The 24,936-nt window shown below is 49.2% G+C and overlaps 2 protein-coding genes across 2 annotated transcripts in view; one reads left to right on the top strand and one right to left on the bottom strand.

Annotated features, from left to right (window-relative positions):
* Positions 1-11,716, bottom strand: part of LOC128788211 (collagen alpha-1(VII) chain-like) — a 108,141-nt gene extending 96,425 nt beyond the window's left edge. Inside the window, exons 1-6 of the mRNA XM_053943109.1 lie at positions 11,661-11,716; positions 9,873-10,632; positions 8,698-8,870; positions 8,089-8,295; positions 6,264-6,369; positions 4,694-4,893 (exon numbers count right to left, since the gene is read on the bottom strand). The gene's annotated coding sequence lies outside the window, so the exon portion shown is untranslated. The remainder of the gene's footprint in view (positions 1-4,693; positions 4,894-6,263; positions 6,370-8,088; positions 8,296-8,697; positions 8,871-9,872; positions 10,633-11,660) is intronic.
* Positions 11,717-11,828: 112 nt separating this feature from the next.
* Positions 11,829-24,837, top strand: SLC35B4 (solute carrier family 35 member B4). The gene is made up of 10 exons (XM_053943124.1): positions 11,829-12,033; positions 16,222-16,335; positions 16,828-16,930; positions 18,128-18,177; positions 18,825-18,906; positions 20,182-20,242; positions 20,635-20,744; positions 20,926-21,001; positions 21,690-21,765; positions 22,584-24,837. The coding sequence occupies exons 1-10, from the start codon at positions 11,957-11,959 to the stop codon at positions 22,834-22,836; spliced, it is 1,002 nt and encodes a 333-aa protein (XP_053799099.1). The 5' UTR covers positions 11,829-11,956; the 3' UTR covers positions 22,837-24,837.
* The last annotated feature ends 99 nt before the right edge of the window (positions 24,838-24,936 follow it).

The raw sequence follows: 24,936 nt of genomic DNA, 5'->3' as shown, positions 1-24,936 counted from the left end.
GAGCTTCCAGCACATTCCAGGCCCTAAAGGGGCTCCAGGAGAGCTGCAGAGGGACTGGGGACAAGGCCTGCAGGGACAGGACACAGGGAATGGCTCCCACTGCCAGAGGGCAGCGATGGATGGGATCTTGGGAATTGGGAATTCCTGACTGGGCTGGAATTGCCAGAGCAGCTGGGGCTGCCCCTGCATCCCTGGAATGTCCCAGGCCAGGCTGGACACTGGGGCTGGAGCAGCCTGGGATGGTGGGAGTGTCCCTGTCCATAAATGTTGGGATGGGTGACTTTTCCTTATGGATCTGAGCTTGGGCCATGTGGAATTTTTATGCTGGGCTCTTGACAGGTGTGATAGGAACACCTGGAGCTGAACAATTCCGTGCCTTTATTCCCAAACCCCGGAGCCAAACATGCTCCATCAAAGGCTCAGGGCAGGGGTGAAGAACAAAATGAGTTCTTTAATTGTCACAAAAAAAAAAACCAAAAACAAAAAAACCCACAAAAACAACCAGAAGGGGGGAACATCAAACTGAGGCCAAGTGCAAACCACAAAAATAAACTGTGCTGAAGCAAGTTTGGGAGGTTTCCGAGCCAGGCTCCTCAGCTCCTGAAGCAATCAGGAATATTTGGGAGCAATCAATGGGAGCAAGGCGAGGCAAACAAGCAGGAGCATTCACCACTTCCCAGAATGCCAACCCCTCTGGAGAGGGAAGGGTTTCCATCTGCTGGAATTCTGGCTTCATATTGAGCAAAAAGTCCTGGCAGCCACACCTCATCCATAAGATAAAAGCTGGGAAAGGTCCAGCAGCGTTTTCTGATCCCAAAACACCTCTGGAAAGACACCAGGAAGGCCCCCAGCCACTTTTTCTGTCCCATTGTTCTTCCTGAGGCCCCGAAAGCAGCAGGAAAGACCCAGAAATGACTTTCTGGGATGAGAGATGGGACCAAGAACAGCTGAAGTGAAGGTGCTCCATGAGGCCTCACTCAGCCCTGTGGAGCTTTGAGGATTTCCAGCTCATGGGATGGTTCTTATCAGTCCCACTTCGAGATAAAGCTCTCATTTGATAAATTTGGCCCCCAAATGGCTTTTGCTCCCGTTCAGAATTGTGCTCCCAGTTGTTTTCCTTGCTGGACTCTCCCACTTTGCTCCGTGGAAAACCCAACAAAGGTGGTTTAGAATCCCAGAATGGGTTGGAAGGGACCCCAAAGCCCCTCCAGTGCCACCCCTGCCATGGCAGGGACACCTCCCCCTGTCCCAGGCTGCTCCAGCCCCAGGGTCCAACCTGGACATTCCAGGGATGCAGGGGCAGCCCCAGCTGCTCTGGCAATTCCAGCCCAGCCAGGAATTCCCAATTCCCAAGATCCCATCCATCCCTGCCCTCTGGCAGTGGGAAACCATTCCCTGTGCCCTGTCACTATATCCATACAAAAAAATCCCTCTCCCTCCCTTTTTTTTATGGAAAACAGGGAGATGAAACATTGCTTGGAATGTCCAACCCCACAACGGGGGTGTCAATGGGATTAGGGGAAGTGTCCTCCTCCCCACTACTGGTTTAACTGGTTCTCCCCACAGACCCCTTTCAATTATTTATGGCCACGCCAAAACTTGCTCCTTTTCCAGCCAAAAATACCCAGAGCAACCCAAGGACTGATCCAGGGAAACAAGAGCAGCCCCCCTTGGATGTGGACTGGGAGAAGGGGATTTCTCCCAATCTTTGGAAAAGTAATTAAGGAATGAGGAGATGGGACCTGGTTCCCTGCTCAGCTTTTTGAATCTCCAGAGTGAATCCAAGCCCAGCTGGATTCCAGGGAATGTACAGCTGGATGAGTTCATCAAAGTGTGACCCTGCACGGGATCCATGGCAAACAATTCCAAACATTCCCCCCCTTCATCAATTTATTAAAAAAAAAAAAAAATAGAAAAGAAAAATCGCTTCAGGATCTCCTTTGGAGCATCCATCAATTTCATTGAAAAATGGAAAATTAAAATCCAGCAAGGATCTCCTTCGGAGCACTGAGGACCTTTTTGGGGTTTCTCAATTTAGGGTGATCTCAATCACAGTGGGAAAGGGGGGTTTTAATTTGGAAGTAGCAGGATTTCACTGGGAATGTTTAAACGTGGAAAATAAAAGCAGATTTAGACCAGAAATGGAGGAGAGATCTGGGAATCTGAACCAGGGAAAACATCCCAACCTGGAATCCAGAGGGAGCGGCTCCAAGAACAGGAATTTCCACATGGAAAGGGTTGATAGGAATTGGCAGGGGCTGCCCAGGGAGCTTTGGAGTGCCCATCCCTGGAGGTGTCCAAGGAATCCCTGGATGTGGCACTCGGGGCTCTGGGCTGGGGACAAGGTGGGGATGGGGCACAGCTTGGATTGGATGGCCTGGGAGGGCTTTTCCCACCTCAGTAATCCTGGAATTCTGGTATTTCCAGGCTGGGATGTGCTGCTGCCAGTCCCAGAGCTCCACTGGTGCAGAGGTGGGTGGCAATTCCATGGATGGCACGTGGCAAAAACCTTGCCAGGGATGAAAAAGCCACCTCAGTTTGGTCACTGAGCACGGGAGCGGCCTGAGATCCAAATTCCCCAATTTTTCAATTTCCCAACCCAATCATGGCCTCCTCTCTCAATGTCTTTGAGACCAAAAGGTCTCCAGGCCTCAGTCCTGGAGCACATTCCCAGTTCTGTCCTCCTGGTATGATCCTTGTGGGGAGTAAAATGGCAAAAAAAAAAGAGGGAAATCCATGAGAATTTTTTGATTTTGAGCCATCGTGGTCACAGAGAGTGACAAGGTCTGGATTCATCCCATTCCCACAGGACTGCTCCGCAGGCTGGGTCACTCCAAACCGGGGAGCAGTCAAAATTCTGGTCAAAATTCTGCTGTTAAAACCCCATAATTCAGCTGAAGAGAAAAATCAGAAGAGTTGAAACAGCTGAAGCTTTTAATGGGATCCATTCCCAGTTTTGGAGTCCAGCACAGGGAAATCCATCATGTGTAGATATTCCTATACCAAAATCAACGGGACTTCAGCTCCTAAAAACATCCCAAAAACATTCTCCTGCAGCCCAGCAGAGGAGCTGCTGGTGAGAACCATTTCCAAGGTGTCCAAAGACCATTTTCCCACCTCTTCCCAAGCTTTTTTCCCAGGCTGCTCTGCCCCGTGAGCTCCAGGAAGGGATGGGATTTGCAATTCCACGCGTTGGGAATTTTTGGCCACAGTTTTGGTCACAATCCAGCAGCGATTTCGCCCGTTCCAATTTTTGGGATGGCGTTTATTCCCAGCCTGATCATTCCCAGACCTCTCATTCCAGGACATTTGGATGGAAGTTCTGGGAGGTGTCAGCCATCCCTCTGTCTCCACAGGGATCCTGGGGAAAGGCTGGGAAGTGACGTGGGATGGGGAGGGAAGCCCTCAGATCTCACCCCGACCCCACAGCTGGAGCATCCCCATTCCAAGCACGGAATTCCCCGCTGGAAGCATCTCAGGAGCTTCCAGAAGTTTCAGCTGCTCAGGTCCCACTTTGCTCATCACGAACACCAAAAATCTCCCCTTCCCCTGCCAAGTTTCCCAGAGCTCTGGAGGGATCCTCTGGATCACATCCCACAGAATTCCAGAATTATTTAGGTTGGAAAAGCCCTCCAAGATCCCCGAGTCCAAGCTGTGCCCAATCCCCCACCTTGTCACCAGCCCGGAGCACTGAGTGCCACCTCCAGTCTGTCCCTAAAGAAATAATATTAATATTGTCAGGGTATTAATAATAATATCATTATTTCCAGGGTATTAATAATATTCATATTGTTAGGATATTCATAATATTAATATTGCCAGGATTAAAGGAATTGGAAAGGGAAAAGAATAATGGGAATAAAATAAACGAAATAAGTTTTTGCTTTCTTCCTGAACAGAGAAAGGGTGGCCTCTGTCCCCAGCCCTTCCTGGGGTGTGGATTTTGTTCTTCCATGGGAATAAATTTGTGGCTGTTCCACAGGGAGTTAGATGGAAAACGGAGGGATAAAAATCCCATTTCTGCCATGGAACAACATCAGGCTGAGCCTGTTTCTTTGGAATAAAAATAACTGGAGAAGGATAAAAGCGGGGGACACAAAACTGTCCCCTCACGGTGACAATCACCCACCCCAGGCACGGCACAGGACCCCAGCTGCTGCCAGCTTGGAATTCGGATTTATCCAATGGAAAAACCAGCCAGTGATCCCTAAAAATAACCAGAGCCACTCCTATGGATGAGATTTTAAGCCTCCACTTCACATTTTTATCTTCCCTGTAAATATTAAGCTGCAGGATTTGATGTAATGCAAGGAGGGAGGCAAATTATCCCTAAATTTGCATCACTCTCCTGAATCCAAGTGTCCCAAGGAATATTGAAGGAACCTCACAGATCTCTTCTTTTCTTTTTTTTTTTTTTTGTCCCTTTCCAGATATTTTTTGCTCCAAGTCGGATTTGCCAGCCTGAAAATTCATGAGAAGGTCACAGTATAAAAACCCCAGTAACAAGAAAAGAATAAATCTCATTTTCCCTCCTTTGCAGTTTTTTGTTTTGTTTTTTTTTTTTTTTTTTCCAGAATTCCAATCAGACTCAGAATCCCAACCTTATCTCGTGTCCTCACTTTGGAGGGCAGGGACTACAACAGAGTTTTCCCCCCCGTTTTTCCAGATATTTTTTTTCCCATTTTTCACTCACCTGCTCCACGGGAGACAAAAGGGGAGCATCCAAAATTCAGCATTTTTGAGATGCTTCGTCTGAAGAGATGGGAAGGGAGCTGAGCACTCCGGGACACACTGGAAATCCTGCAGATTCCAGGGATAAATCAAGGAGCTGGGAGTCAACCCTGCTGCCTCTCGTGCTGCCAGGGAGCTGCAGCTGGTGCCAGGGAAATATTCCTGCAAGAGCAGCAGATGTTTGGGAGCGAGGGATGAGGGAAAGGCACAGGAGGAGGTCGGGGTTTGTTCCCTCCAGGGAAAAGCAGGAAAAGCACCTGGAGAAGCTCCATCCTTCCATAATCCAGGGATTTCCTGGATGCACCTTGGAATGTGTTTCCATTCACCACCCTGTAGGAACTTCTGGGAATCTTTAAATTTTTTAACCACTGAATTTTTTTTAACCTTCTCCGAGTCCTTTAGCGATGATTTCCACAGGTTTTTACCCACTTTTTATCTCCTCTCCTTGGTTTCCAACCTCAATCCTTGATTTCGTTTGTTGCCACTCAATTCTTGCAAAAGAAAAACCCCAAAATTCCCTGGAAGGAGGTTTTGGGTTGGGCTTGTTCTCCCAGGAATCTTGTGATGGGATGAGGAGAAAAGGCCTCAAGTTGCGCCAGAGGAGGTTCAGGTTGGATTTTGGGAAAAATTCCTTCACTGACAGAGTGGTCAGGAATTGGGACAGGTTTTCCAGGGAAGTGGTGGGGTCTCCATCCTTGGAAGTGTCCAAAAAACCAACTGGATGTGACACTTGACAATGTGATTTAGGATATTCAGGATTGGACTCGATGATCCTGGAGGTCTTTTCCAACCGAAATCATCCCATGATTCCATGATTTGGGTTTTTAAAAATCTGGGAGAACTGCTTGGGAATGCTGTCTGTGCATCCAAAGCACCGACAGTGCCACCTGGAGTGCCTGTGGGGGCTGGAAAAACCTGGAAAATCCACATGGAAATGGGATTCCCTTGAGGCTGAGCTGCAGGGAAACCCTGGGAGCCAAGGGGGAAAAGGTAATTGATGGACAAGGGGAATAACTTATGGGAAAATGGGAGTAATTTATGAGAAAATTGAGTAATTTATGAAAAAAAAATGAGTAATTTATGGACAATTTGAATCATTTATGGAAAAAATGGAGTAAGTTATTTAAAAATGGAGTGATTTATGTAAAATTGGAGTGATTTATGGACAACTAGAGTAATCTATGAAAAAAATTGAGTGGTTTATGGACAACTGGAGTAATTTATGTAAAAATGTAGTAATTTATGAAAAAATGGAGTAATTTATGGAAAACTGGAGCAATTTATGGACAATTGAAGAGGGAATAAAAGACTGAAGCAAACAGGGATCATCCATAACCCATCCTCAACTCCCACTATAACCAGAAATAAATCTCAAATTCCTCATTTTAGGGAAATAAAGAGAGGAGGGAGGGGCTGTGCTGGCAGCTGAGGGGTTAAACGTGGAGCTACCCATTCCCAGCTCCTTTCCCAGGATTTAGGACCTTCAGGAGGCCACCCCTGTCTAGATCTGGTGGTCCATGAGATTATCCCACCTGCAGAAGGGAATTCAGGGAAAAACTCCAGGTAATGGAGCAGCAAGAGAATAAATTGAATTTTCTTCCCTTTTTGTCTGTTTCAGGTGAAGATTCTGTAAAAATCCTGTAAAAAAAAAAAAACGGGAACAAAGAGTGGTGGTTTTCAATTAAAGGAAGGTAAATTTAGGTTAATTAGAGGTGTTTTAGAATGAGGGTGTGCTGGCTCCAAGGGAAAAGGGAAAGGAAAGGATCCAAGGAATTCCTGGACGTGGCACTCAGGTGGGGAAGAGCTCGAATTCCCAAATTTTCCAAATCCTCCACATCTTGCAGTGAACTGAAACCAAATTTTTGGTTCCATGAGGTCGGGAAGAGCTTGAATTGCAAAGTGTGGGAGGCAAAAGCAGGAAAAATTGGAGAAAAATGTAAAGAAAAAAAGACACAAAGCCCAGAGAAAAACATTTTTGGGATGGTTCCCTTGGATCCCACTGAAGGCAAAAATCCCAAATCCAAACATATTTGGATATAGATGGCTCTGATTCACTTTCTGGACAAGGAAAATAAAAGAAAAAAACCGTTAAAAATTATAAAAATCTCTTTTCCTCCTCTTTGCACGTTTTTAGGGAATTTTAATGGAAAAGATTCCCATCAACCACCTCTGGAAAGTCGCTTGCCTAAAGCATGGAGAGACAAATCTGATTCAGGGAGGTTTTCCAAAGGGAAAAGCATTTCAGGTTGGAGTTTTTCCAGCTCATTTACAGGGATGTCAAATTTAACAACCTTAAGGAATGAGGAGGAGGAAAGGGGAGAGGGTTTAAAACAAAAAAACAAAACAAAAAAAAAAAAAAACAACAACAACAAAACAAACCAAGAAAAAAAGAGTTATTTCAAATTTTCCCCCAAAATATGCTTGGAGGTTTTAGGCTTCACTATTTTTGACAAGTTCCAACACACACAGGCAGTGGGAGCAGCAAGAAGAATTTGGAATTCATCCCAAAAAAAAACCAAAAAAACCAACTTGGTAGAGGAAAATAAAAGGAAAAAAAAATGGGGGGAATTTAAAAATTGATGAAAAGAAAGGAGGCTGGAACTTTGGACCAAGGGAAGAACTTGGGGAAAAAATCCAGGAGTGAAAAAAAATCTCCTGGATGTCATGAAAAATGAAATCTTTGGGATAGAAGGAATTTCTCCTCTCCATCCAGAGAAATAGGGATAATTTCTGGAATGCTGAGCTGAGGAAAGCTCCAAAAATGAGACACATTTTAGAAAATAACTGGAATTCCTGGGGGGAAAAAAATTCTCTGGGAAAAATGCCTCTCTGCTGAGGGAGCAGCAGGAAGAGTGGGGGGAGCTGGAAGTTTTGGATGGAATAAATAATCCCCAGAAGGTGACAATTTAAGGGGAGGAGACTCAGCCCTTCAAAAGCACCTAAAAATATCTCTGGGTTTATTTGGGTTCTTTTTCAGTGTCCTGACAGAACACAAAAAGGGGGGAATTTAAAGCCAACAACCACAAAATCTTCCCAAGAGAGGAAGGAAAAACTCCTCCAGCTGCAAAATTCCAGGGCTTGGGGCATTTCCAGTGGAAGTGGGGTTGTACCTCTGGAATTCCTGCCGTGCACAGGAATTCCCAAAAAAAGGGCGAAGGAGCTGAGATGGGAAGTTTTGGAGCTGAGGGATTTAGGACAGGAGTTGTGTTTCCCACCAGGGCTCTGGGTTGGATCACTTTGGGATTCAGGCAGCAAAAGGATTTCATTTTTCCCCATAAATCCTCAGCCCTGCCACGGCAATAAAAACAACGGGGAGAAATCCAGATCCCAGGAGCTGCTCCCTGGTTTTCCCCTCACCGTGCCTGAGTCTCTGTTTGTGTCCTCAGCTTGGCTGGGGTGGAATCCTGGAATGGTTTGGGTGGGAAGGGACCTTGAACTCCTCCAGTTCCACCCTCTGGACACTTCCCACTACCCCAGGCTGCTCCAAGCCCTGGCCTTGGACACTTGCAGGGATCCAGGAGCAGCCACAGCTTCTCTGGGAATGTTGTGGGAGAGTCTCCCCACCTAAACCAACAAAAAAAAGGGAATTAATAACAGGCTGCTGAAGAGCTGAGGGAAGAAATCCCTAAAAAAAGAATCCAACTCAGCATTCCAAATCCCACAGCTGGCTGTTATCCCATTAAAATCCAGGGTGCTCTTCCCTCTTGCCCTCCCTTCATTTCCCAGAAATTTGGGATGAAAACCAAGGAATAAACCCCCAAACAATTCCCCAGGTATCATTTCCCAGCTGGTTCCAAATCTCTTTTTTATCCGGAAGGGAATTCAGGACCAGGGAGTGAGGAGAGGTCCAGCCTTGTCTGCACAGCCAAATCCCACAAGGAATTCTTCCTCTTTCCCTGGGAAAAGCAGCGGGATGGGATTCAGGAATGGGAGTGGGAAGGAGAGGAGCCAGGTAAGGGATCTCACCTTGCTGGGGTTTCAGGAAAATCATTTTGAGATGTTTGAGTGCATTTTTTTTTTTCCCATGCTGTTTATTTGAGCTTTTAAGTCCCACTAAAACCCAGGATCAGCCTCCCACACTGGGAATCTTCAAGGTGCTCCAAACCCATAAATCATCAGGATTCATCTTCTCTCAGCTCCTAAAATCAGAGAGGGAAAACAGAAAACCCAGATAATTCCAGATGCCTCTTCCAGGCATGGAATTCCCACAACCTCTCTGTGCCATAAAGTCAAATTTCCTGGTGTTTTATCACATTTTGCCCCATTTAATAGGCTTTAAAAATGATTTCCTGGAGATAAAATGAGAATTTTTCACAGAGGACAAAGCAGCTCTGCTTGGTTTCCCTTATCCCTGGGTTTGCACCTAAAGGAAAAACCAAAAATTGATTCTTTGTGGAATCAAGGCTGGGAAAAGTGGCAAACTACTAAAAAAAAAAATCTGGGATTCTGAATTCCCTGCTCCCATTTTCAAATTGTGGTTCTTGGGCACAGCTGAAGGATTCCTGATCCTTCACCCAACATCCCAAGAAGGCCACAATTCTGGGTTTTTCCTTAATTCCAGAAGTCAGGATCTCAAATTGCTGCCAGGGCTCATCCCAAAACCTTGGAGTGCCACAAATTCGTACCAATGAAGGTGAACTGACTATTAAATTATTTATTAAATATTAACTATTTTTTTCTGCTTTCTTACATTATTTAGTCATTTATTTGGATGTCGCAGAATTGACGTGAACTGAGTTATGAATGAATTTCATTTTAATTGTAGTGGGAGTGAATTTTATTATTAAATCTCTCTCCACAACTCCCTGAGAGGAAGATGGAGCAAGGTGAGAGTCAGGCTCTTCTCCCAAGGAATAAGGGACAGAATGGGAGGAAAGGGCCAAAATAAAAACCCCAAAAGCTTCCTGAGCTGTCATTTTGGGGTTATTTTCACACTGGAGCACTTAAAAAAAAACACCTGATTTGTTGTGTGGCTTTAATCCAGTTTAGAGCCAAGCTGCTGCATTTTTGTGGCAGCAAAACCACCTCAATTCCCCCCCAAAAACCTCCCTCTGAAGCTCCAAGAAAGCAAAATTAAAAGGCCAAAAGTAGCAAGAGGTGATTAGTGAAGGGAACAGGGAAAAAAAATCCATCATCCTGACCTGTGCAGAGCTGAGGAGGTGGAAGCAGGAAAGTCTGGAAATATTAAAAAAAGTGCCAGGAAAGCCCAGAAATCAGCTTTGTTTGCTGCTAATGGGCCAAGGTGATTTTTAATTAAAAATAAACCATTTTAAAAGGGCTTGATGGAAGATCAAGGAAGTCACTTGGGAGGGGTTTCTACCCAAAGAGAGGTCAGAAAACACCAAATTATTTAGTCAGGTGTGGGCAGAATGAATTTCAGTTAAATAAAGGGCAAGAACTCAGCAAAACCTTTGGGTTTCCAGGGTCTCACAGAAGCCCTGAAGAATTATTTCCTGTCAGAACACCCAAGCCAAAATACCTGGAAATGTCACATAGGAGGCCCCAAATCCCCAGATTTTGGTGTGATTTCCTCAAGAGACTTAAGGGTTTCTATCTGTAGATAAAACCCTCGAGATATCAAAAAAATTCTGGCTCTTGTTGCTTCAGTTGCTCCAACTGAAATCTCCATTTCCAGCCCCCAGGTAAGAATTTGAAACCTTGGGATCTCAAGTTTGGAGTCAGAGAGCCCAAGAAGTCTCACAGTGAGCAAAAAAAAAAAAAAAAAAAAAAAAAAACAACAAAAAAAGGGAAATCCTGGCAATTTCACCCTTTCTTGAGCAGCTTTGAGCAGCAGAGGAGCTGCCAAGGTTTCATTCACATTCCTGGAGGTGCTGGAAGTCATAAAAAAAAGCAGCGCTTCATTCACGGGCTCATTTGGGATTTGTTCATGGCATTTCACACCTGTGGAATTCAAAAGTGAAAAAAAAAAAAAGAGATTAGGGTCAGATTCAGATCAAAAATGGATTGAAGTATCTGTAGGATGGAATTCCCACTCTTGAGTCGATCACAGGGGGTTTGACAGATGATTTTGAGGAGATGCCACGAAACCTTCCAACTGGAAACTACACCCATGATGGAATTGTGGAATTTTTTGGGTGGGAAGGGACCTTAAAGTCCCTCCAGTGTCCAAGGACACCTCCCACTATCCCAAACTGCATCCAGCCTGGCCTGTGACATTCCAGGGATGCAGGGGCAGCCCCAGCTGCTCTGGCAATTCCAGCCCAGCCAGGAATTCCTAATTCCCAAAATCCCACCCCAATCTCCCTTTCCCAGGGAATTCCCTCCATTCCCAGCTCTCCCAGCCTGGGATTGGATCCAGCCCCACCCTGACTCCGCTCCAGGAAGGAATTTTGGGATCCGGGGGCTTCACTGGGAAGCTCGGGACTCCAGGAAGGGTCTCCCTTCCCTTTTCCATCCCCAACTTCCACAAAAATCCCTCGGGATGGATTCTGAGCCTCCTTGATCCCAGAATCCCGGAATGGTTTGGGTGGGAAGGGACCTCAAATCCCATCCCATTCCAATCCCACCATCCCAGGCTGCTCCAGCCTGGCCTTGGACATTCCAGGGATGCAGGGGCAGCCCCAGCTGCTCTGGCAATTCCAGCCCAGCCAGGAATTCCCAGTTCCCAAGATCCCATCCATCCCTGCCCTCTGGCAGTGGGAGCCATTCCCTGTGTCCTGTCCCTGCAGGCCTTGTCCCCAGTCCCTCTGCAGCTCTCCTGGAGCCCCTTTAGGGCCTGGAATGTGCTGGAAGCTCTCCCTGGATCCTTCTCCTCTCCAGGTGAGCACCCCCAGCTCTCTCTTTCAATAATAATTATTATTTTGAACAGCGAAAGAATTCTTAGGCACAGAATCCTTAGGTACTGCCTCTAACTGGCGTTTTGGGGTCACTAAATAACCCCAAAAAGTCAATTACGGGCTGCTCCTCACCACAAACAGCGCTGGAGCCGCGCCTCCTCCTGACGCCGCCTCAGCGCCGCCATTCCGCCCAGAACTACAACTCCCGTCGTGCCCCGCGGCTGGGCGCCCGCCGGGAGCCGCGCTGGGGCGGCGCGGAGCCTGCCGGGAGTTGTAGTCCCCGCGGCGGCGGCGCGGCGGGCGCGGAGCGAACTACCGGCGGCCGGAGGAAGCGGGGGCGGCGGGGCCGGGGCCGGGAGCGAGGCAGAGTCCCGGGATCGGGATGCGGCCGCGGCCCGGGACGCCGCCTCGTTGCCCGGAGCGACACCATGCACCCGGCCGTGGCGGTGGGGCTGGTGTTCGGCGGCTGCTGCAGCAACGTGGTGTTCCTGGAGCTGCTGGCCAGGTGCGGGGCCGCGGAGAGGATTTGTGGGGGATAAAGGCTCAGGGGAGCCCATTCCAATGGGATCGGGGTGAGGCCTCGGGGTGTGTGAGGGGACGCGGCAGCGGTGCCAGGGCGGGTTTGGGGGATTTGGGGTGCGGGGGCACTGAGGCTGGCACTGAGGGGGTTTTAGCCCTCAGGCCTTGGTGCCCCTTCATGGACGAGCCCAGAGCTGGATCATCGCCCTGTGTCGCTGCTGGATGGGGTTTGGGGGTGTTTTGGGGCTGTCCCCTGGGTGTGGGCCGTGTCGGTGACCTGTCCGGGCCCCGGGCGTGTCCCCATCCCACCCCGTCCCAGCTCCCGCTGAAATCCCAGGGACAAGACAGGAGCTGCCCCTGGGCACAGCAGGGAATGTTCCCCACCTGGAAATCCGAGCTTGGAATCTTGGAATGTTTTCCACCCGGAATCGTCACTCGCTGCAAAGTCACCGAGTCCCCTTGAATTCCCAGACTGGAGGCTGATTGATTTTGGGGATCTCACCTTCCCCACCCTGATGTTTTGGGGGATCTCATCTTCGTCGCTCACCCTGATGTTTTTTGGGGATCTCACCTTCCTCACTCACCCTGATGTGTTTTGGGGTTCTCATCTTCCTCACTCACCTGATGTTTTTTGGGGATCTCACTTTCCTCACCATGATGTTTTTGGGGATCTCACCTTCCTCATTCACCCTGGTATTTTTGGGGATCTCACCTTCCTCATCCTGATGTTTTTTGGGGATCTCACCTTCCTCACCCTGATGTTTTGGGGAATCTCACCTTCCCCACTCACCCTGATGTTTTTTGGGGATCTCACCTTCCTCATCCTGGTGCTTTTGGGGATCTCACCTTCCCCACCCTGATGTTTTTGGGGATTTCACCTTCCTCATCCTGATGTTTTTGGGGATCTCACTTTCCTCACCATGATGTTTTTGGGGATCTCACCTTCCTCATTCACCCTGATGTTTTGGGGGATCTCACCTTCCTCACTCACCTGATGTTTTTTGGGGATCTCACCTTCCTCATCCTGATGTTTTTGGGGATCTCACCTTCCTCACCCCGATGTTTTTGGGAATCTCATCTTCCTCACTCACCCTGTTTTTTGGGGATCTCACTTTCCTCACCATGATGTTTTTGGGGATCTCACCTTCCTCATTCACCCTGGTATTTTTGGGGATCTCACCTTCCTCATCCTGATGTTTTTTGGGGATCTCACCTTCCTCACTCATCTGATGTTTTTTGGGGATCTCACCTTCCTCACCCTGATATTTTTGGGGATCTCACCTTCCTCACCCTGATGTTTTTGGGGATCTCACCTTCCTCACCCTGATGGAGGAAGGCTGGAAGAGCTTGGGAAAGGGCTGGTCAGAAAGCTGGGAAGGCCTTGCTGGGAAAAAAAGTGATGCCTGAACTGGTTTGGTGTGTCAAATCCCAGTGAGTCAGCGTGGGGCTGCACCCCCTGAGCCCTCAGTGCACTCCAGCTTCCAAAAACAGCCCTTACTCCCTCCCAGCCCATCAGTATCCCAGATAATTAAAGGAAAACAGGACTGCAAAATCCAGCAGTTGGGATATTTGCTCCAGAATGGGATTCAGGTGCACAATCCCTGGATAAATCAAGAAGCAGTTCCTGGAAGAAGAGAGCTTGTGTGAGGAGCTGTTTTTCCTCTCAGGGATTACTCCAACCTCTGCCTTTCCTGCCTGGCTTGTGTTGCAGCATCAGTGACAGGGGAGGAATGAACCCTTTGGAAGCAAAAAAAAACTTTGGATTTGGCTTTTTTTTTTGGCCACTCGTGTCTCCTCCAAGCAAACCTCAAACCAAAACATTTGGCCCTGTTCAAAGCTGAATTATTCAAAGGTGACTGAAGCCCAGAGGAGCAAATTCCAGAAACCCAATTGCAGACATCAAGGAAAAGCTGCTTTTCACACAAAACCTTCTTTCAAGCAGCACCTCTCATCCACTTTAAAAATTCCTTCGTTCCTAAAAATTCCAACAGCTCAATTCCTGTGCCTTTTACTTGCCCTACTCACCTTTAGTCCCCAAATTGGGATAACACAAATTATTTTGTTGGGTTTTGGAAAGAAAAGTTCCTCATGCACATGAATATTCCCATAGCAAACAAAATCCTGGAGCAGGATCCCAGGAAAAGGCAGTGGCCAGGTTGGTGAGGAGTAGCAAAGGTGATTGGGAAGAAACTTGCTCAGGATTTATAAGGAAAGCAAAGGAATGAGAAGTGTTTAGTCTGGAAATGCCTGAGGGCAGACAAAAGACTTTAAACATGTGGAGAGTGGCTGCAGAGGAGAGGAGAGAAATATTTCTGCTGGGCTGTGGAGGCAGAACAAGCAATCTCAAATTTCTTGATTTAAGGGGCTCAAATTGCTGTGGAAGGGATGTAAATCAGGCCCAAAAATCAGATTTTCTCCCTTTCCACGTGGTGAAGTAGGAGAGGGAGCAGGGAGACTTCTTGCTGGGAGGACTCCTTTTGCTTGTCTGCAGCTGAAGCAGATCTTGGGTTGATAGATCCAAATTGATCTCATTTTTTTAGGTGGATCTGAGTGAGCCAAAGAAGGAGCCCTTTCTTAGCTGTGTCTTATCAGCCAGCACAAAACCCTGAGTGCCAACGCTGCTGATAAAATGGGGTCGTGTCCAGGGCTCTGTGATCTGGGAGGAGGCAAAGCCCAGCCTTGGGTTATCCCAGGTTTCCAGCTCCTTTTGATCCCCTCTGGAGGGTGAAAGCTTGGAGATAAGGCTGGAGATAAGAATTGCAATCCTGGAGCTCCTGGCTCTGCTTCAAGGTTTCTTCTCTTTCTCCCAGGAACTTTTGACCCTTTCAGCCTCGGAGCTGAAGTTTCATGGATAATGAAGTTTTATGGATAATTCTGCTTCTGGGAAGGATGTGGGAATTGGCAGGTGGGCAGAGGGAAGTGGCTCAGGGTGGTGCCCATCCCTGGAAAAAAAGCAGGGAAAAGGGGATTTTTCCAGGTGTTGTTGGGTCAGCCCTGCATTCCCCAGGTGGCTGCTGCTCCTGAGAGCTCTGTGGGGTGACAGAGGAGAAATTCGAGGAGACAGCTTGAAAATTCCTGTTTTCCAGGGCATTTCCCAGCTTGAATCCTGCAAAACTGCATCCAGGGACAGCGTGTTCCATGAGGAGCAGGGCTCTCCCAGGACTGCTTGACCTCAGTTTCTGTCTTGCACCAGGAAAAAAAAAAGAAAGGGAAAGATTCCCTAAATCCTTCCATCTCCCATGAGCTTTCTCATTATCTGCCCTGTCACGGCCTCCTCTGAGCTTCTGCTTCCCAGGAAATCCTTCCCTGCTCCCTGGGAGCTCCTCAGGGAGTGTTTGTTTGAATTCCCTGCTGTGGAATTGTGGAATTCCTGTTCCCACAGGATAAACACTTGGTTTGCTCGGAGGTGGTGGCATTTCTGCACTCCTGGGTCCCTCTAGGGGGGACAAAAAAAAGGGATTAAGAGGGACCCTCTTGAGCTCAGACAAAATTTTGTGGATTTTGAAGCTTGGTGCAGTTGCTGTCACATTAAAAAGATCTGTGGATGTCATGTGGGATTTACTGCCAGGACTTTTTTGGGTTTTTGTGAGAAGTTTTGGTCCCTTCTAGAATTCATAACTGAAGGTGTTTTGTTTTTTTTTTTTTTTTTGCATCCAGAAATCTCAGGGGAGCTGAAGCTTTTTTAGAGGAAATTGAACAAATCTGAACCAGGGACACTCTGCCAGCACAGACCTGACCTTGGCACTTCCCTCCTGCAGCAGGCATGAGGAATATTGAATTTCCAGCTGCCTTTTCCCCCTGGAAAGGCAGATTACCTCAGATTACCTGACCTCTAACAAACACAGCAGCTTTTAGGAAGGGACAGAGTCCTCCTAAAGCAACTTCCAGTGGGAAAGAGGGAGATCCAGCAGTTTTTTCTTTCATTTCCTGACAGTTCCTCTTGGGAAATGTTGGAGGAAACACCCTGCAGGTGTTTGCACAAGCTCAGGTGAACAAACCCTGAGTAAAGCCTCTCCAGGGTGGGTCTCTTTCTGGGAAAAGGGATAGGATTCTGGGAAAAGGGATAGGATTCTGGGAAAAGGGATAGGATTCTCACTCTGCTGCCTCCTTTTGTTGGATCCCAGTGTTGTTTCTCCGTGGAATGGCTCTGATGCTTGTCTATCCCTGCCTGCAGGCAGTTCCCAGGATGTGGGAACATCGTGACCTTCTCCCAGTTCCTGTTCATTGCTGTGGAAGGTTTTATCTTCGAGGCCAATTTCGGGAGGAAGCGCCCGGCCATCCCCATCAGGTACAGTCCCAAGGTTTTCCCAAACAGGAATTGCCTGGATCTCTCTTATCTCCAAAAAGCTTTTCATAAAGTGGATTTTCCACTTATCCTGTGGCAATCCCATCCATCCTGCAGCATGTGCAGAGCCACGTTGGGAAGCTGTCAGGCCAGATAAAATCCCCACTCGTTTATCAGGAGTTTTTAATGGGAAATTGCCATCAGATCCTTGCCTGTCACAGGAACAGGGCAGAGTTTTGCACAGGGAAGAGTTTGTTGTGCTTCAAGAGCTTTTTATCTCTGGGATTTGGTGTGGTGGGAGTGGGAAGGGAAAGTTCTCCTGGAAAATCACCCAAATTCACTTCACATTTCTCCACTGGGGACGAGCTTGGTGACAGACCCGGGAGCTCTGCTCTGCTCCAAACCTCTCCGTGCATCCCACGATCATTCCTGAGGGGTCTCTCAGCATCTCAGGGAGGTTCCTGCACATCTCCCAGGTATTTTTCCATGTTTCAGGAACTATTTCATCATGGTGGCCATGTTCTTCACCGTCAGCGTGGTCAATAACTACGCCCTGAACCTGAACATCGCGATGCCGCTGCACATGATCTTCCGCTCGGTGAGCCCCATCCTCCTCCTCCTTCTCCTCCTCCTGGAGCTCCCATTCCATCATTTCTGCTGGAACTATCCCTGCTCCATGTGTCCTGAGAGCACCAAACCCCTGTGGAAATCCTGAATTCCAGCTGGTGGGAGAGCAGCCTCGCTCCAAAGCTCAGCTCTAAAGGTTTCACTTCATGGTGTTGATCATTAAATTCCAGCTTAATGGATAGACAGGGAAACAGGCTCAGACAGGCTTTGGAATTCCAGAGCTGAGGGGGAAGTGGCAGTGACAAAACCAATCCCAGACTCTGGTTGGCCAAAGGGATCCAGCTTTCCCTGCCACCAAGTGGTTCATGTTCTGGTCTTGAACATCACAGGTCAGAGAGCGTGGATTTGGGATTTGGGATTTGGCCCAATTCCACCTGCATAGGTCTTTGCTTTGGGGAAAAAAAAAAACATTAAACTGCATCTTCACTTAAGTGTGGATGAGTGCCAGGCTAAAAGATCTCTTAAACCCCAAGGAAATGGAGCCCCAGCTGTTGGGAATAACAAAATCTCCTGGTGGGAGCTGTTTTCCCACAGCACATCCTGGGGCTGGAATATCTGGAATCAGGAGAGGTTCAAAACCAGCCCACACTGAAGGAGGCCTGTCCCACATGAACTGTGAGGGGTGGTTCTGTTCCTGCACTCAATCCCTGGAGCTGGGCTCCTGGTTCCAGTTAAACCAGTGGGATTTGGCCACTGAAAAAAAAATAAACGGGAGGTCCCCTGGCCAGGAGTTCCATCCCAGTATCCTTATTATAACCCAAGGCACCCAGCTCACCTTCTCCCCTTTTCCTGGATGAAGAGAATCATGGAATCACTGAGGCAGGAAAAGAACTTCAAGCTCATGGAGTCCAACCAGTCCCAGCACTGCCAAGCCATCACTGCTCCATGTCCCAAGTGCCACATCCACAGGGCTTGGAAATCCCTCCAGGGATGGGGACTCCAGGGCTGGACGACCCTTTCAGGGCAGGAGTTTTCCCAATATCCAACCTCAAGGAAGCTGTTCCTTTTCCCTGTCATTTTTCCTGCTTCAAACGTGGCGTTTCTCTTGGTGTTCTGGTATCCAGCACACTGAGTTTGCAGTGTCCCTTTGGGATGAGCATCCCAAGCTGGGGAATTCTGGCCTGCTGACCTCATGTTTTGGTTTTCCCTTCTGTTTTTTTGTCCCCAGGGTTCTCTCATAGCAAGCATGGCTCTAGGGATCATCATCCTGAAGAAAAGGTAAATCACAGACTTCTTATCTTTAGGGAATGCTCTGCCGGGGATTAAATCGTGCTGGGTGTTTTGTGCCATCACTTTTCCTGTTAAATATTCTGATTTTAATGATGGGAAACTGGGACAGAGAGCGTGGCACAGAGGCTGGAATAGCTCCTTCTGCATTTCCACCTCTTCCCTCCTGTCTTGGCTGGAGTTATGGGCTGGGAAGAGATTTTCCACAGCCGCAGCCTCTGTGCTCACTCCTGGCTCTTCTGGAAGTGCTCCTGAGGGATTCTGTACTGGCTGTGGCTGGGGTGGAGCTCAGTGCCTCCCTTGTGCCAGGGATTGTGGCTCCAGCAGTGCTGGTAACACGCTGATAACATGTTGATAACACGTTAATAACACGCTGATAACACGTTGATAACGCTGAGCCGTGCCTGCACAGAGTCAAGGCTGGAGTTGTGGGATAAACTGGGAGAAGTGTTGGGATAAACTGGGATGAATGTGGGGAGAAAAGCTTCTTCAGGTGCTGAGCTGGAGCCAGCTGGCCCTCCCAGGGTTAGGAAGTGGCAGTGTGCTCGTTATCCCAGATTTAGAGCAGGAATGCAGGGAAGCAGGGGACGGACACGAGCCAGGCGGGGTCGGTGACGTGTCCCTTGTCCCCTGTGCAGGTACAGCGTGTCAAAATACAGCTCCATAGCCCTGGTGTCCCTGGGCATCTTCACCTGCACCTTCATGTCTGCAAAGCAAGTGGTAAGGATGGGAAAGCACAAGGAACCTCAGGAATTCCCTTTGCCCGATTTTTCATGGAGACATGAGGTGTCTCCGACCTCTACGTCTGCTCCCCAAAAGCTTTTCCTCCTGGTTTTATTTTCCTGTGGGATTTAATTTAATTACAGATGTCTCTTCACCTGTTCACGCTGCTTTTTGTGGGAATAAACCTCTTTTTTTTTTTTGGCCTCAGAGGTAACAGAAAGAAGCTGCTTTTTCTTGCCTTGTGTGGCAGGCAGGAGCAGGTGAATCCTCAACAAAAAGCCATCAGAAATCTTCCCTCTTTCCATCCCACCAGAAATTGTTGCCTTTCAGGCTGGATTTTTCCTGTTGTCATCCAGCCTGACCCTTAAATAAAGTGCCAGTGCTTGGAGAGCAGGAGGGAGGGAAGCAAATCCATGTGGAACACAGTCGGAGTCAGCACCCACGGCCTGACCCTGTCAGCTGATGACAAAAAAAAGGCACAAAGTGGCGGCCAAGTGAAAATTGGCTGCGCTTAATCCAGCTTGGAGAGGTTGGAAATGAAAGGGAGCTGTCAAAGCTCCAAATTCCCCATCATTTCAGAGCTTTTTACCCTCGGAATGGCTGAGGAAGGGCTGGGCTCTGCAGCCTTGGCTCTCTGTTAATCCACATCAACTCCCAGCAGGGCTGGAATGTGGGGTAGAGCTGACAGTTGTGGCAGAGGTGACTAAATCTGATTTTCCCTGAAGCACGGGGAAAGAGCTGAGGCAAATCCAGCTGGAGTTGTGCCCTCAGCCTGATTTCCTCAATTTCTTGACCACAAGCCTGGTTTTAGGTCTGGTTTTAGCTCCTGACGGGCTTGGCCAGAGCTCTTACTCCTTCCTACACAGTCATCTCTGGGAATGGGGACACTGGAACCTGGGAGTGGGGACACAGGAACCCGGGAATGGGATGGGGACACAGGAACCCGGGAATGGGGACACAGGAACCCGGGAATGGGGACACAGGAACCCGGGAATGGGATGGGGACACAGGAACCCGGGAATGGGGACACAGGAACCTGGGATTGGGCTGGCTTTGGGAGCTTGAAAAGCGACACTGATTATTTTTGTGGTTAAACGAGTTCAGTCTCATCAAACCAGGCCCTTCCTTTCAGGAAAAATCCTGATTTGATCAGACTCTGCCGTTTCTTTTTTTTTTTTTGCTGGAATCTCTGCATTCCCTGGAGCAGAGTGGGAAGCCTGTGGCTGCTGCAGAGGCCTGGTGGCTCTTGGTGACTCTTGTGTCTCCCTTCAGGCGTCTGACTCCAACTTAAATGAAGAGGATGGACCCCAGGCTTTCCTCTGGTGGTTGCTGGGTAAGTGAGGCCCACATTTCTGGGATACTGGCAGGATTCTTGGAATTCTCTTGGCGAAAGCAGCCCTGCCTGGAGCAGAGAGGAAAAGGGGCTGGGGCTGTTCCTTCAGCACAAGATTTCATGGAGGAGGCTTTAAAGTGTGGTTTTCTACCTCCACCCTGGGTCTGTTGGTGGCTCTTTGGGAAATCTGGGATTGATGATTCTCAGTAGTGGCACAAACTGCATCCCTGGTTATTTTTAAGGGATCTCTTGGAGACCTGTAATCAAACCCCAGGATTGTTTATCAGTTTGCTTACCAAGTCTGGGCAGTTTGTTTGGTTGTTTTTTTGGTTTTTTTTCCCTGAAAGCCAAATTTGGTGAGTTGAAGCTGCAGGGCTGTGCTTCCCTTCCAGGTATTGCTGCCCTCACCTTCGCCCTGCTGATGTCTGCCAGGATGGGGATTTTCCAGGAGACGCTGTACAAGAAATTTGGGAAGCACTCCAAGGAAGCCCTGTTCTACAACGTGAGTCCCCGGGGCTCTCCCTGCTCCAAGGTCCCTTCCACTCCTGGACTGGGCACAAAAAGGATCCCACACTGCCAGGATGCAGCAGTGAGGAGCTTGCTCAGATCCAGCTGCTTTCCAGCAGGGAATTGGGGTGGATTCCCATCCCCTGATCCCACCATGGGTTTGTTTCTCCCCCCAGCACGCGTTGCCACTCCCTGGATTCCTGCTCCTGGCTCCCAACATTTACCAGCACGCCGTGCTCTTCAACCAGTCTGGTGAGTGCTGTGCTGAGGGACCCGTGCTCCTGGGCCTTCCTGTCCTCTGGAAAATCCTCTGGGAAGTTCCCTTCCTGCAGTTGTGCATCCTGGGGTGTTCAAAGCCTTTTGAATTTTGAGGAATTTGCAGGAAGGAATTCCTGGCTGGGCTGGAATTGCCAGAGCAGCTGTGGCTGCCCCTGGATCCCTGGAATGTCCAAGGCCAGGCTGGACACTGGGGCTTGGAGCAGCCTGGGACAGTGGGAAGTGTCCCAGCCCATGGCAGGGGATGGAATTTAAGGAACCATTCCATAATTCCACGATTAAAGCCCAAGTTTCTTACTAATTCCCACACACCAGCCACATCCAAGAGTGATCCCTGGGAAAAGGAACGTGGTAGCTCAGAAATGGGAGTACCAGGACCTAATCCTCAATAAGGGATGTAAACATGGACCTGCTGGGATTTATTTTTTTTTTTTACTGGTGTTCCCCAGGATTTGCTGTGGGAACGGGGTGGATTCCTCCAGCACCAGAGCTCTGACCCAGGAGAGCAAGACAGAGCTTTTCTCCTAATATTTTTCCTTCTTTTCCATTCTTCCCTCTGGAATCGCAAGCAGAAGGGCTGCGTAAGGCTGCAGGATCATGGTTAGTCCAGGCAAGGAGAGAGGCTCCTCCAGCAGTGGCCTCATCCCATCCTTTTTCCCTGCAGAGCTGTTCCAGGTGCCGGTGATCGGCCTGACCCTGCCAATCATGTGGTTCTACCTCCTCATGAACGTCATCACCCAGTATCCTTTTTCCTTGATCCCACCCCTCTGTGGGGTGGCACAGCGGGATTGGGGCTGGCTTCCTAAATCCTTGGAGGCTTCCCTGCCCTCGGGAGCTGCTGGTGGTGTGACTCCAAAAATACGGGCAAGGGGAAGTTCTGTTTTTTAGGTTGGACTCGATGATCTCAAAGGTCTCCTCCAGCCTGGTTTGTTCTGGAATTCTGGGATTTCTGCTCCATGGAAATGGAGGAGTTTGGAGCTTCCATTGTCCAACTCAGCCCCGGCTGCTCCAATAGGGGGATCTGAGATTTGGGGTGTCCCTGAGTTTGTAGTGTCCTGTTCCAACGTAGCTGATCCCAGGAGGGAATTTCCTCCATCCACACCAGGCTGCCCATCTCCCTGTTCCTTCCCATTCCCAAAGGGAATCCCCAGTCTGCATCCCTGCTATCCCTTCCCTCCTGCTCCCAGGAGGAGGTAAAGCCTTGGAGTCTTCCCTGCCCTCGGGAGCTGCTGGTGTAACTCCAAAAATACGGGGAAAGGGAACTTTTGGGTTTTAGGTTGGACTCGATGATCTCAAAGGTCTTCTCCAGCCTGGTTTGTTCTGGGATTCTGGGACTTCTGCTCCATGGAAATGGAGGAGTTTGGAACTTCCCTTGGCTCTGTGGCAGGGATTGTCACCCAGGGGAAACTGGGAGATTTGGGATGTCCCTGAGTTTGATGCGTCCCGTTCCAACCCATCTGATCCCAGGAGGGAATTTCCCCCATCTGCAGCAGGCTGCCCGTTCCCAAAGGGAATCCCCCATTCTCCATCCCTGCTGTCCCTTACCTCCTGCTCCCAGGTACGTCTGCATCCGCGGCGTCTTCATCCTGACCACGGAGTGCACGTCCCTCACGGTCACCCTGGTGGTGACGCTCCGCAAGTTCGTCAGCCTCATCTTCTCCATCCTCTACTTCCAGAACCCCTTCACGGGCTGGCACTGGCTGGGCACTGCCTTTGTCTTCGTGGGCACCCTGATGTACACCGAGGTGTGGAACAGCCTGGGGCCCCTCCTGGCGCGCTGCCGGAGGAGCAGCAGGCCCAAGGAGGAGTGAATCCAGGGATTTTTCCGCAGGGAACTTTTTGTTGTTTTCCAGAGCGGAGCAGCAGGGAGCCCCCCACCCCGGGGGGGGGTGTTTTTATAACAGGGGAGGTGTTGGCTGTGCCAAGCTCCTGGGAAAACGGGGATCCTCCGCTGGGAACTTGGGGAAAGGATCATGGAGAAACAATCCGGGTGTTTTTTGCGAGTTGGCGTTTTTTTATGTGACCCCTTTTGCTTCTAATTTTTCCTCCCTTATTTTTTTTTTTTCCCCATTGGACTAGCCCTTTTTAAGGAGAAGCTGATCCAGGGCTTTGTTGGGAGCCCAACTCCCGTGCTGTTGCCTTGGATCAGCTGGACCCTGAGCCAGTTTGGTGCCATCCTTTAATTGTCCCGGTGTCTGGAGCTGATGGCTGAGCCCCATTCCAGTGGGAATCCCTGATCCCTGTGCTGGCAGGATGTGGGATACAGCCCCAGCTGGAGCTTCCAGTCTGCCCAGTGGATCCTGAGAGGGCTGGGTTTCCTTTCCCAGTTCTCCTTCCATCCCTTGGGATCAGCTTCCTCATGGCTTTTGTGCCAGCTTGGCACAGCCTCCCTGTCCCTCAGTGTCACCCTGGCTGGTTTTCCTGGAGCTTCCCTGCAGTTTTCCTGGAGCAGCACCTTGTTCCCGTGGTGGTGCTGCTGTCCCTGCTCAGCTGGGACAGTTGAGGCAGCCAGGAGGGATGAAGGGGGTTTAATAGCAAAGGAAAAACGATGGAAAAAAAAAATCCCAAAGTGATGTAAGGGCAACACCTCCCTCCCAGGCATTCCCTGAGCCAAGGTCACCTTTCCAAAACCTCTTCCCTCTCTTTTTACTGCTGATTTTTGTCAGCTGTCTGTGATAATCCCCTTCCCAGCTTTCCGTGGCCTCATCCTTGCTGGGAGGCAGAGTGGGAAAAGGGAAAGGCTCCATGCTGTGCTGGGAGCAACCCCAAATCCCGGTGTGGGAAAAGGGAATTCCGTCCCTTGCAGAGCCAGCGAGGTGCTGCCAGGGCCTGCAGCTCCATCCTGATGTCCTGAAGGATTTTTTTTTCCCCAGTTTCCATTTTTCCTGAGCCTGAAAAAGCTGAATTTCAAGTGCCATGGGATTTTCCCAGGGATTTCATAGACGGGGAGGCTGACCTGGTGTAGGTCAGGTGTTGTTCCAGCTGTTTGTGGTGGCTCCTGGAAGGACCCAGCGAGAGGCAAAACCTTTATCCCTGATTTTCATCTTCCAGGCTCTTCACACGGAGCTTCAGCTGGGATTGGGGAGGTGGGGAAGCCAACAGAAGTTCGGGATGAAGGATTTTGGGAACAGGGAGTAACTGGTGGGGTTCTTCAGAAATCAAACCCGGCGGGGAAACACCGGAGCTGTAACTCAAGGCCAGTGGGTGTTTTATCCAGGGATTGTTTTATCCAGGGATTGTTTTATCCAGGGATTGTAGGTTGCAGGGATTGTTGGATCCAGGGACTGAGCAGAGCTGGCACGGAGCTGCTCCCATCCTGTGCATCCTCTGGGTCACTCTTCCTCTCCAGGACCTTGCATGTTGTCCCCAGTTCCCGTGGGACACGGGAATATTGGGGGGATTTGGGCACTCCTGTTTTTTTTTTTTACCATGTGCTTTTCACTCCCAACACATCAACCATGGGTTGTTTGTTGCTGTCAGGGTCATTTTTTTAACTTCCCGGCGTGATCAGTGCGTTTGGAATATTCATGGAGTCGCGGGAGTGGCAGCAATTCCCTTCCTGCCGGAGGACAGAGGAGGAAAGGTCCAGGCAGAAGGGCCTTGTTAGCCAAAATTAATTAAACCCAGGCTCCCCCTCCAGGCTGGGGCTGCTGATTAGTTTGGTTTTAATGTTTGTGTAGAGATCAGAGCACCTATTTTTTAGCAGAGGCTGGAAAAGGGAAGGAGCCCGACCGCTTTTGGGGTGGCTGGTTGGGTTTAGGGTGGGCTTTGGGTTGGTTTTTTTAAAGTGAAATAAATCTGTTTCCTCTTCAAAGGCTGTCGGGTTTGTGTCTCATTTTGTGCTTTGCTGGTGGCTGGAAAATTAATGGTATCATGGAATTGTTTAGGTTGGAAAAGCCCTCTAAGGTCAT

The sequence above is a fragment of the Vidua chalybeata genome, chromosome 5 (assembly GCF_026979565.1).
Source record: "Vidua chalybeata isolate OUT-0048 chromosome 5, bVidCha1 merged haplotype, whole genome shotgun sequence".
NCBI lineage: Eukaryota > Metazoa > Chordata > Aves > Passeriformes > Viduidae > Vidua > Vidua chalybeata.
The sequence above is the reverse complement of the archived record's forward strand: the minus strand, read 5'-3'. Positions and strand labels throughout refer to the sequence as shown.

What these genes read in the sequence shown, in the direction of transcription:
- SLC35B4 (XM_053943124.1), top strand. Translation starts at nt 11,957, where the DNA reads ATGCACCCGGCCGTGGCGGTGGGGCTGGTGTTCGGCGGCTGCTGCAGC. An exon ending in TTCCTGGAGCTGCTGGCCAG is followed by an intron (nt 12,034 to 16,221) that starts GTGCGGGGCCGC and finishes CCCTGCCTGCAG; the next exon opens with GCAGTTCCCAGGATGTGGGA. An exon ending in CGTGCTCTTCAACCAGTCTG is followed by an intron (nt 21,002 to 21,689) that starts GTGAGTGCTGTG and finishes TTTTCCCTGCAG; the next exon opens with AGCTGTTCCAGGTGCCGGTG.